Source organism: Diabrotica virgifera, chromosome 4 (genome assembly GCF_917563875.1).
Source record: "Diabrotica virgifera virgifera chromosome 4, PGI_DIABVI_V3a".
In the NCBI taxonomy this organism is placed as follows: domain Eukaryota; kingdom Metazoa; phylum Arthropoda; class Insecta; order Coleoptera; family Chrysomelidae; genus Diabrotica; species Diabrotica virgifera.
Genome location: NC_065446.1, coordinates 243,379,834 through 243,392,110, shown reverse-complemented (window position 1 = coordinate 243,392,110; position 12,277 = coordinate 243,379,834). Strand labels below are relative to the sequence as shown.

The 12,277-nt window shown below is 33.3% G+C and overlaps 1 protein-coding gene across 1 annotated transcript; it reads left to right on the top strand.

Moving 5' to 3' along the window:
* The first annotated feature begins 13 nt into the window (after nt 1-13).
* On the top strand, nt 14-7,963 carry LOC114347424 (uncharacterized). Its single transcript, XM_028298131.2, has 3 exons — nt 14-170; nt 3,522-3,748; nt 7,814-7,963. The coding sequence occupies exons 1-3, from the start codon at nt 153-155 to the stop codon at nt 7,881-7,883; spliced, it is 315 nt and encodes a 104-aa protein (XP_028153932.1). The 5' UTR covers nt 14-152; the 3' UTR covers nt 7,884-7,963.
* The last annotated feature ends 4,314 nt before the right edge of the window (nt 7,964-12,277 follow it).

The window sequence follows — 12,277 nt, the reverse complement described above, 5'->3', positions numbered from 1 at the left end:
TAACAATAATAACTGGAATCCCCCTCAGAACTCTAGATTAAACAATGCTATGGCAAAAAAGATTCCGAGAATAGCACAAAAATATAGTATATATAAGAGATTTGGTTTAACACTAATCAATACAACTGCAACATTCTTTATAATCATTAATCATGATGTGCAAATTGTTGGTAAGTACCTATTATCTATTAGACATTATTAAACTAGAACTGTGAAGGTGTTTTTCTCCTTGTACATCCTGGTAGTATCATTTAAAGGAAAACAAAAAAATGTAACCGCTCTTACATCATCATCATCATCATCATTATCATTCCTCGACCTCTTGCGTCCACTGTTGGATATAGCTCTCCTCCATATTCTTCGTTTGTTCTTTATATTGTGTCTTCTGTATCCAATTTCCCACTAGTTTTCTCAAGTCATCCATCCATGTTTTTGGTGGTCTACCTCGGTGTCTATTGTTTTCTCTAGGACTCCATTCACTGAGTCTTTTGGTCCACCTATTATCATTTAAACGTGCTACATGTCCAGCCCATCTCCATTTGGTTTGTGCAATTTTTTCTATGACATCTGTCACTTTGGTCCTCTCTCTTACTATCCTATTTGGTACCATATATTTTCTTGTTATTTCCAACATTGCTCTTTCCATTTTTCTTAGGGTTATTCTCAATTTATTTGCAGAATGTTTAGTCAAAGTTATGGTTTCGGAACCATATGTTATTACCGGCAGCATGTATTGGTTTTAAACCTTTTTCTTCAAGCAAATCGGTAGGGTTCCTTTTAGAATATGTCACATCTTGCCAAATGCCTCCCACCCCAAGCCTATACAACGCTACATCTCACAAATTTGGTCTTTTCCTATTCTAATTTCATGCCCTAAATCTTCTTCTTCTTCAAGTGCCATCTCCGCGACGGAGGTCGGCAATTATCATAGCTATTCGGACCTTAGAGACGGCTGCTCTGAAAAGTTCGTTTGATGTACATCCGTACCATTCTCTCAGGTTGCGCAGCCACGATATTCTGCGTCTCCCTATGCTTCTTTTTCCTTGAATATTTCTCTGCATAATGAGTTGGAGCAAGTTGTATCCCTCTCCACGTGTAGTATGTCCGAGATATTCCAATTTTCTGGTTTTAATTGTATTTAAGACTTCCATTTCTTTATTCGTCTTTCTCAGAACCTCTTTGTTTGTGACGTGTTCTCTCCATGATATTTTTAGAATTCTTCTATATACCCATATCTCGAATGATTCCAGTTTTTTCATTGACGCCGCATTAAAGGTCCAAGCTTCCATTCCGTAAAACAGAGTCGAGAAAACGTAGCACCTAGCCAACCTTATTCTTAGATCTCTTGTGCAGAGCACTTTTCTCATTTTGGTAAAATTCGCTCTAGCCTTTTCTATTCTAATTTTAATCTCCTGGAAGTAATCATTTGTGGAGTTGATCATTGTTCCAAGATATGTATATTGGTCTACTTGTTCGACGTTGGTTCCGTTTATGAGGAGATTCTCGTTATTTATTTGAGTTTTAGATATTCTCATAAATTTTTTCTTCTTGATGTTCATTGTTAAACCGTATTCTTGGCTATATGTCGCTATTCTGTTAAGCAGTCTCTGAAGATCTTCAATATTTTCGTCTAAGACGACAGTGTCATCCGCATATCTAATATTGTTAATGGGAACTCCGTTCACCTTTATTCCAGCTGTTTCACCCTCAAGAGCTTGTTTTAGGATCTCTTCCGAGTAGGCATTAAAGAGAACTGGAGACAATACGCAACCCTGTCTCACCCCACGTCTAATTTCAATTTCCCTCTGACAACTCTTCGTTAACACGTACTTTTGCTCGCTGCTTATAGTATAAATTAGATATGATGCCTTTAATTATACAAAGCGGGCATAAGGTTATGTGCAGCACCTCTGGTGTATAAATTTTCTTGTTGATGAGAGAATTTGTAAATTGAAGGAACAACACTATAAAAATGTTCTGCCAATACTTTAACTGCAGCCAGTATAGTGCGCAGTGACTGAGAACTCCAACGCGTTGTGGAAAGTCGCTTAACAGATGTTTTGCTGTGTTTAATAAGCACTCCCTAGCAGCTAATGGAAACACATAAATAACTTAAAAATTGCTTCTTCAGTTCTGGAAAATGTTACACAAGATGTGTTTTGTGCAAAAGAGTGCTGGCCACATAAATTAATTAAATGATCAATATAGATCCGAGGACAATGGCCTTTTTGATTTTTGCTTTAATAATATGTAGCTTGTATTCCTCGATGTACCCCGCTCATAACAGCTGCATTATCGTATCCCTGTGAACGGTACTTCATAATATTTCTACACCATCAATTTCAAGCTTCTTGAGAATTTCGTTACTTAGATTAACTGCTTTTTCCTTTTAACGGAAAAAAATCCAAGAAATGCTTCTTTCACCTCGACTTCTCTCGGTTTCGTCAGAGTATAAAGAGGAACAGTAAAATTTCTTCTATGTAGGCACTTTGATCTCAAGAAGTACTACCGGAAGTTAACCTGTACGTAGCAATGCGAGAGTAGTACTCTAGCGGTCTAGCGACTGGGAACCTTGCGCGGTCGCCATGCGCCTTTTTTACTTCTTACTTCTTTACTTCTTTACTTCTTTTTACGATTTTACTTCCAATTTTTCTCAGAGCAGTTCTAGTGTCCCTATTTATACTGTGGTTTCGTGTGTTCACAAAATAATATCGAACTTTAGGTTGATACGTGAGTAAAGTCACAAATTAATGATTTATTCTTTTGTGATCGGGTGTCTCGGGTGTCACTACTGAAGGGGTGACACCCGGGGCGGACCGCCCCACCCTAGCTACGCCACTGCTGCTGCTGAGTATATTGAGCAAATTTGGTTCATTTCATTCAGTTCTTTTCATTTTTTTCGGGCTCTTTTGCTGTTCGAGACAATAATGAAATTTTCTTAAGATCAGTTATTTGCTATTTATAGTAATGCCTCAAAAACAACTGTTATTTCTGCTGCTGAGTATATTGAGCAATGTTTGTTTATCTTTTTTGTTACTTTATTTTTAATATTGGATCAGAAACGGTGCAATCTACTTTATCATCTTTTTAGAGGGATAGTGTATACCAGTGAATATTCTTTTAGATGTTCTTTATCTTCTTTCTGTTACCATTTCCGTAAAACTATCTAATTCTACGATATCGGGAGGTATTTGGATACTCCTAACTATACTAATTATTCTTCTTCTTGATGTGCCTATCCGTGACAAATGTTGGCGATAATCATGGCAATCTTTATCTTATATGCAGCAGCACGAAAAAGCTGCATTTGTGTTGAACCAGGTTCTGAGATTCTTCAACCAGGATGTTCTTCTTCTTCCTGGACCCATCTTTCCAAATATTTTTCCTTGCAGGGCGGCTTGTAGTATATAGTTAGATATACTTATTATGTTTGCTGTAATTTACAAGGTTATGAAAGGGCCATGATACAATTCAGTAATCTTTCAATTGTACTTTCACAATTATATTTTATTTTATTTTAGTTGGCCACTTTGGCCGTATATCTATGCCTTGAAGCAGCATCTGCGCAACATGCTACTGGATTCAACCCCAATCAAAATCGCCAACCCCATGCAACTGGACTTATTGTCCCCAATGGATATCAGCGCCACGCTACTGGTTTAAATCCAGGCCGCCGAACTGGACGCGTCTACAGAGACTTAAGCAGCGCTGACACAGGGAGAAACCATCGCAAAATTCTGGGAGCTCAGTAAGTAATTCATGGTGAAGAGGTTAAATTAGTAGACTTTGAGCCCACACGCTGCGCATGGCACGGTTTCGTGCCAGGCTAAGTGTTCAAACAGTCCGTGTGACACATGCACATTCAAATTTTCATTGCCAGTAGAAAGTGAGCACCTGGGCATGTTTTCAAAAAAATGTAGCAGTGAAGGGATTAACCCCTAAAAATTATTACCTCCCTCATGAGATTTTTTTATTCAGTTATTCATGTTGAGTCGAAGAGCTTTTCTCTTTCGGAAAATTCGAGAGGGGGAGTTTCGTACACATGTATAGAAGTTTTTAAATTTTGGTGCGTCGGACAACTGGAGTACTCTTAAAAATTTGTCAGACAATATTACCAGCAAAAAGTATTTTTGTCAAACAATCCTGCAAAAGAATCATCATTTATGACTCCATAGTGTGCCCCCCATATGGGGAGAGCACGCATCATAAAGAGTCATAAAAATATACCACCCCAGCTTATTTTTGTAGGATTGTTTGATAAAAATATTTACAATTAACTGGTAATATTGTCCGACAAATTTTTAGGGCTACTCCAGTTGTCGGAGGCACCAAAGTTTAGAAACATCTATTTTTACGAAACGCACACTTCCCGAAAATTTTCCAAAATTGAAAAATTTTCTGACTTAACATAAATAACTGAATAAAAAAATCTCATGAGGAAGGTAATATTTTTTTAAGTGTGGAACCAAGAAAATAATTTTAAATCGAATAAAGCAATACGCTTTAAGCTGTATACGCTTTTTGAAAACTATAATATGAATTTTACAAATTAGACAAATAGGCAATTAAAATGACATATTTATTTTTTTCCCCACACGATTACTTAATTTTTTATAAAAAAATCAAATTTGACTATGACTAAATAAACCATAAATTTAAATAAAAAAAATTTATTACAAAAATTAATTTTTTTTAACAAATATTTAACTTATGTTACCACCCAATCAACTGATTTATACAAACTAGAAAAAAATCAGGCCCGGATTTAAAAAATTAGTTCGTTTTGGTCTTAAAAAAAAAGTATGTGTGTGTGTGTACTTTGTACGCACGTAAGAAGTTATACTTCTACTACATATTATGTGATTTTTAAGACAATACCAAAAATTTAAAAAAAATAAAAGAATAAAACGCACACAAACACATTGAAAAATGCCACAAAGAAAAAATTATTTCTGAACGATATTAATTGTTGGCAAAAATTTTAAATAGGCATTTTCTGAAGAAAAAAAATTATATAACAAATATACTTACAATCATAAAATGCATAAAAAAATAAAAAAAAATAAAAACTTGCATCGGGAATCGAACCCGTGAACTTCGCGGCGCTTTGATTCGTAATCGAAGCCTAGACTCACTCGTCCAATTCCACATTATTCGTCATGTGGAAAAATAAGGTAACTGAACGTTTTACTGTTTGACAGTTGTTTTGAATATAATTCAATTATGTAGTTTAAATTTTGTGGAAGAAAATATTAAAATATTACAAAACAGTAAGAAAACAATATATTAGATGAAGATTGGTAGAACTTTTGTTGGTAATCAAATTAAGTATGTAAATCAAAGCATTACATACCTACTAGATAAATAAATCTACGCCAAAAAATCATAATCTAAAAATAAAAATCGGTCCTAATTTGGGATTTCTCTCTAAAATCCCTAAAAATAAATGTATGTATTCCAACCTAATCCAAATGAATAATTACAATATGATTATAATAAAAACTACTTACCAAATTAGAATGAGTTTTCCTTGTCCAAAATAGTCCAAAAATATAGGTATATGAAAACTATTTAAAAAGGCAGTATAACTATTAACTAACTTTGTTTCTTTTCCCACCAATTTCAAAACGCAACAACCATAAATAATCAAACTACGTACAGCTGTGCCACAGCCGCCATATTGAATAATTTTTGACATATCATTTGAACATCCAATCAGAACAAAGTTATAATGCGCATGCGCCGGGATCATAGGTTTTAACATATAAAAATTCACCCTCATATCGCCGGTAAAGAAGTATAACTTCAAAAATTTCACCCTGTGTACGCTTTTTGAAAACTCTAATATGAATTTTATAAATTAGACAAAGAGGCAATTAAAATGGCATATTTATTTTTTCCCCACACGATTACTTAATTTTTTATAAAAAAATCAAATTTGACTATGAATAATTAAAAGTTTGGTAAAGTGATCAATATTTACTAGAAACCAGATTTTAAAAAATTAACTTTTATTACAAAAATTATTTTTTTTTAACAAATATTTAATTTATGTTACTATCCAATCAACTGATTTATTTAAATCAGAAAAAGATCACACCCGGATTTAAAAAATTTGTTCGTTTTGGTCTTAGAAAAAATTTCACCCTGTATACGCTTTTTGAAAACTCTAGTATGAATTTTACAAATTAGACAAATAGGCAATTAAAATGGCGTACTTATTTTTCCCCACACGATTACTTAATTTTTTATCAAAAAATTAAATTTGTCAAAATCGGTATTTTACCATAAAAATAAAAAAATTTAAACAACGTTATTCTCAAAATTAAAAGCTTCACAATTTTTTTTTTCTATACCACGTCTAGATCTAAAACCCATAACACTTCTCTTTGGACTCTATAGTTTAACGTAGACGTGATCAAATAGATACATCTTAAATTTTTTCACTTAATTTTTGCGATTTAACTTTGCAATTCACAAATCTGCACCTTTTATTTTTAAAAATTCATAATTTTTATGAGAAGAAGACGGGAAGTCTACAACAATTTTCATATTCACAATGGTAAGAGATATTTTATGTGCTGTAAAATTCCAGAAAAAAAATATTAAAATGGAACAGAGTTGTAGCGAGTTAAACCGTGATTTTATTTTTTTTTTTTTTTTCAGTTTTGTTTAAAGTTCCGATTTTGGCAAATTTGATTTTTTAATAAAAAATTAAGTAATCGTGTGGAGAAAAACATAGATATGCCATTTTAATTGCCGATTTGTCTAATTTGTAAAATTCATATTAGAGTTTTCAGAAAAAGTATACAGGGTGAAATTTTTTCTAAGACCAAAACGAACTAATTTTTTAATCCGGGCCTGATTTTTTTCTAGTTTGTATAAATCAGTTGATTGGGTGGTAACATAAGTTAAATATTACGTTCAAAAAAATTAATTTTTGTAATAAAAGTTAATGTTTTAAAATCTATGGTTCACTTTACCAAACTTTTAATTATTCAGTGTCAAATTTGATTTTTTTATAAAAAATTAAGTAATCGTGTGGGGAAAAAATAAATATGCAATTTTAATTGCCTATTTGTCCAATTTGTAAAATTCATATTAGAGTCTTAAAAAAGCGTATACAGGGTGAAATTTTTTCTAAGACCAAAACGAACTAATTTTTTAAATCCGGGCCTGATTTTTTTCTAGTTTGTATAAATCAGTTGATTGGGTGGTAACATCATTTAAATATTTGTTCAAAAAAAATTAATTTTTGTAATAAAAGTTATTTTTTTTAATCTATGGTTCACTTTACCAAACTTTTAATTCATACTCAAAATTGATTTTTTTATAAAAAATTAAGTAATCGTGTGGGGAAAAAATGAATATGTCATTTTAATTGCCTATTTGTCTAATTTGTAAAATTCATATTATAGTTTTCAAAAAGCTTATACAGGGTGAAATTTTTTCTAAGACCCAAACGAACTAATTTTTTTGAAGCCGGACCTGATTTTTGTTTAGTTTGAATAAATCAGTGGATTAGGTGGTAATAGTGTAACGATTGACCAAAATAAGAGACACATCGATCTGACCGTTCAAAAATTATGACGAATACAAATTTCTGTCAAAATGCGAAACTCGCCCTGTATATTATTAAGCAATGGGAGCAGACACTTTTTAATGGTCATTTGTTATTCCCCATAGGAGCCTCTACACGAGGTAGGAGTATGTACAGTTCCTCATGACTCACCCTGTATGTATACATTTACTCAAATTTGTACTGGATCAATAAAATATTTTTTAGAATTGACATATATTTTTATATTTTCAGTGCTAACTCAAATGGACCTACTCATCCCGGACTTCCACTTGCTCCAGGCCCAGTAATTCATCCTCACTAAAAGACTCAAGAGACCCAAAAGCTGATATTATATCTTTTTGTTATAGTTTACAATTGTAATATAAATTTTTAGTTGAAAAATGTGATTTTATTTAATAATTAGTGAGTATACCAATATATTTGAATGCGACGATAACTGCACGACCCAAGGGCGGATCCAGGTAGGGGCCCATGGGGGCCATGGCCTCCTCCGAGAATTTAAAAAAAAAGTTTAAATATTTGTAGTTTTAAACACATACTTATATATGCACAAAACAGAGATATAGCTGTGTTCTGAACTATAATTGAACAAAAGCAGTAACGGAAGTTTCAAGAATATAGGATGTTTTGTAAATCAAAATGTTGATAGTTTTACAAAGTGCCATTTGTTAAAACGACTATGGCAGCCATCAATCATATCAATTTCCATATTCTGTACACACAAAGAATAAAAAAGAAATTTAGTGTTACTTGGGCCACCAGAACTTGGAACAAAGAAGTTGGTTGGTACTTTCGCACATTTAAAAATGGGTTGTCTTGCAAGTATTGCGTTTTATTTTTCTAATAAAAAATATGGTTTCAATAAAAGGATGACAGCCCAAAGCCTTGTCACGAAACCTTTAACATCTTTCGCCAAACTCATGGGAAAAGACGAGCAATACAAAACCATGAAGTTATCGCAACCCGCAAAAGTCATACATTAACCAGATAGACTCTCAGAGGTCTAGACAGATAAAAGAAAATAGAGAAAAACTACGACCAATAGTAGAGTCTATAGTGTTCTTAGGTCGACAGATTATTCCCCTAAGAGGCCATCGTGATGATGGCTTTCTGCTACTGAAAGAAGTTGCTGGACCTTGCAAGGAGGGAATTGTTAAGGTTTAAAATAACATCAGGAGATAAGACTCTTAAACAACACGTATCCACAGAATCTTCCCAAGCAACATACGTTAGTAGCACCAATCAAAGTCAATTGATAACATGTTGTGGTGAATAAATGATTGAATAAATAATGAATCAGGTTCAAAGTGCAAATTTTTACACTATCATATTTGACGAAGGGACCGACGTATCCCACGTGGAACAGTTTTTCTAAATTTGAGATACATACACAATAACAACATTTATGAAGACTGTCAAGTTCATTAACGATTATGAGAAGATAAAAATAATTAGTGAAAATCAAGAATGAGGGGAAGAAGAAGGCCTGACAGGAGAAGAATTGGGAAAAATAGTATCATAAACTTGTTGAAAGAACTGCACTTGGATCCGAAAAAAGTGTAGGAATCGGTACTGACTTTAAAAATAATACTTAAAATAATACTTTAAAAAGGATAAGTTTTGAATATCTTTATGGCACTCAATAGTGTGTGAAAAGTGCCTTAAGAGGAAACAGTAACTATCAACAGGTAGCGAAAACGCGTTCCAAGATTGCGGCTGTAATTTTGAATATTTTTTCGAGATATTTGGCACACATATTCGTAATATAATAAAGAATGGCCGTACAGAGCCCAATTTGAAAAATATATTAATATGTGGAGATTACTCTGTAATTAAATACAATATTAAAAAAACGAGCCTGTACCGCCATTAAGAAGAACAAAAAAATACACTTTCTTCAAATAAATTTTTTATCCGATGCCTAGATTTTGTGTCATTTTGGAACTACTAGTGAAATAAAAAAATTTAGTAGTTCCAAAATGACACAAAATCTAGGCATCGGATAAAAAAAAATTATTTGAAGAAAGTGTATTGTTTTGTTCTTCTTAATGGCGGTACAGGCTCGTTTTTTTAATATTGTATTTAATTACAGAGTCATTTCCACATATTAATATATTTTTCAAATTGGGCTCTGTACCGCTATTCTTTATTATATTACGAATACGTGTGCCAAATATCTCGAAAAAATATTCAAAATTACAGCCGCAATCTTGGAACGCGTTTTTGCTACCTGTTGATCGTTACTGTATCACCTTAAAACTCACCATTGTAACCCAAATTTTTAAAAATTACCCCCAGACCCCCCCGGGTCACCCTCCCAAAAAAAGTTTAGGACCCCTCCCGAAAATCGGTCCTGGATCCGCCCTTGGCACGACCTGCATTATTGCTACTGCTGTACTACTACATACTACACTGTATTGAAGAAAGCTATGATAGCTATATAGTACCTGCGTTTATAAAAGATCTTCGTGCTAATTCTCTTATAGAAACTAGTAGCTCCGTCAGCTTTGTTAATGAAGAGTTTGCTAACCTGTGCAAACTTTCTAGGAAGTCCTGTACGCAAGAGACTATTACAAAAGATTATTGTAAACTATAAAGCTATATCACCAATAGGATAATTACATTTAGCTTAGAAAGAAAAAAGGATATCTACATAATGCATCAGTATTTGATATACGGCTAAATTAAGGGATCAGATGATACCAAAATATGAGTTCTATACTCAATTACAAGATACACTAAGTACCATAAGAGAAAAAAATCAAAGAGTAGGTACTAATAAAATAAGACCGGAACGCTAGGATTGGAAATGATATTAACAAAGGACAGGGACGCATGGGAGAATAAGAAAAAATGAAAAAAAATAGTAAACGAAGATAGAATCATCGAATCAGTGGCGGATCTAGAAATTTGCCTTGGGAGGGGAAATTTGACTAAGGGAGAACTTCCAATCAAAAACCAACCAAAAGACATAAAAAAAGATAAACTCGGATTACATAAAAACATAAATAATAACGTATGGGCATTAAGTTCCCTTAATTTTACTAACTAGCGTGTTTATTGGGTTGAATTTGTCTTTCTGTGGTTTCGGTTTCATAACAGCTAATATATTTTTATGTTTGAACATTTTTTTTTAATTTTAGACCTTTGTAGGGGGGAAATTTTTTCATTTCCCCTCCCCGTAGATCCGCCACTGGATCCAATTCTGTATTAAAAGCCTATGGGAACAACAAATTAATTAGAGATATACCTTCATAGCTAAAGGAAGGGGAGCAAGAAATATCATAAATTTCATATTCACACGAGCTACAAACGACTATAAAAGAAGTAAAAGTAATAAATAAGGCAGAACTGAACACACAACTTAGTCTAATAATAGCAGAAACAATAGAAACACCTGCATAACAAAATAAACTAAATATTATAAACAAAATAAGGCACATCTATTAAAATAAAATACATAAGACCCAACAGAAATTCGAAAAGATTCAAAAAGAGGACTCAATAGATAAAAAATGAAAAAAAGTAAAAAAGTAATATACTAATCAGCTAAAGATTCCTGTTGAATAAGAAAGTAATGAAACACCAATAACGAAACACATGATGCACAAACCTAGAAAAAGTGGCTATAACTAATAAAAAAGAAGAATGGAAAAGATACGTGCCTACAAAGGATCCAAGAGACAAAGGACTGTATAACAATACAAATAAAAATGGCAAAAAAGTAGTAGTGTAGTAGATAGATATGCGAAACAAAAATCCTGGAAAGAATTTGGGAATTTTGGAAATTTGAGAATTTGTAAACTAAAATTTGTTTACCTTGTCTATTGTCAGTTGAGATTTATTTATTTTGAATAAAATAAAATTTTGAAATAAAAACTAAAATGCAACCGGAATAGGGGCCCCAGAGGTCCCAGCTACTTTGTCTTAACCAGTTTACCCCAGGTCACATATTGGTATGTGAAAGGAACCACATATTGAAAAGAAAGGTATAGATAAGATAGAATGAGCACATTAGGATCAGTCCCACCAGTGCACTGACCAGATTCAGTGAGTGTGTTTGCGAACTTGGTTATTCGTTCGGTACAAAGTAAGACCATTTACATTGTAGCGAACGAACGCATTCGTTGATAATCCGTCCGCAATGTCAGATAAAAATGAAAATGTTATTATTTGGGTTGCTAATTTTATCGTTATTGCAGGACATGCTGAAAAAAAGAAAGAAAAGAGTGTGTAGACGAAGCACTAAAAAGCCCAAAACCTAGGAATTTTGTGCAGCAAGATGAATCGTCATGAAACATTTTGCCTTCGATTAGAGAGAGTGTCAGGCAACTTTGTGAACTAAATTCATCTAGGGCAAAAATTTTTGTGCATAAGAAAATGCATTTTAAAAGTGCATCTCGAAGAGGTGAAAATGAAAAATTTAGAACTTGGGAAATATTGACGGAAATGAGTTGAATTTTTATACTCGGGGGTTTTGGGGATCGCTGAGCACGAATTTCATATCGGCGATGGTCTCCAAGGTACCTGGTGCCCACGGTGGAACTCGTCGCCTAGAGTTTTATGCTATAATCATTAAAAATCAGTCAATATCCATTAGTCGGGGGGTTTTTGGGGTCGCCGGCCACAAATTTAGTGTTGGCGATGGCATCCAAGATACCTGGTGCACAGGGTGGAACTCGTCGCCTAGAGTTT

Coding starts and splice junctions, on each gene's coding strand:
- LOC114347424 (XM_028298131.2), top strand. Junction 3,749..7,813: donor CGCAAAATTCTGGGAGCTCA/GTAAGTAATTCA, acceptor TTATATTTTCAG/TGCTAACTCAAATGGACCTA.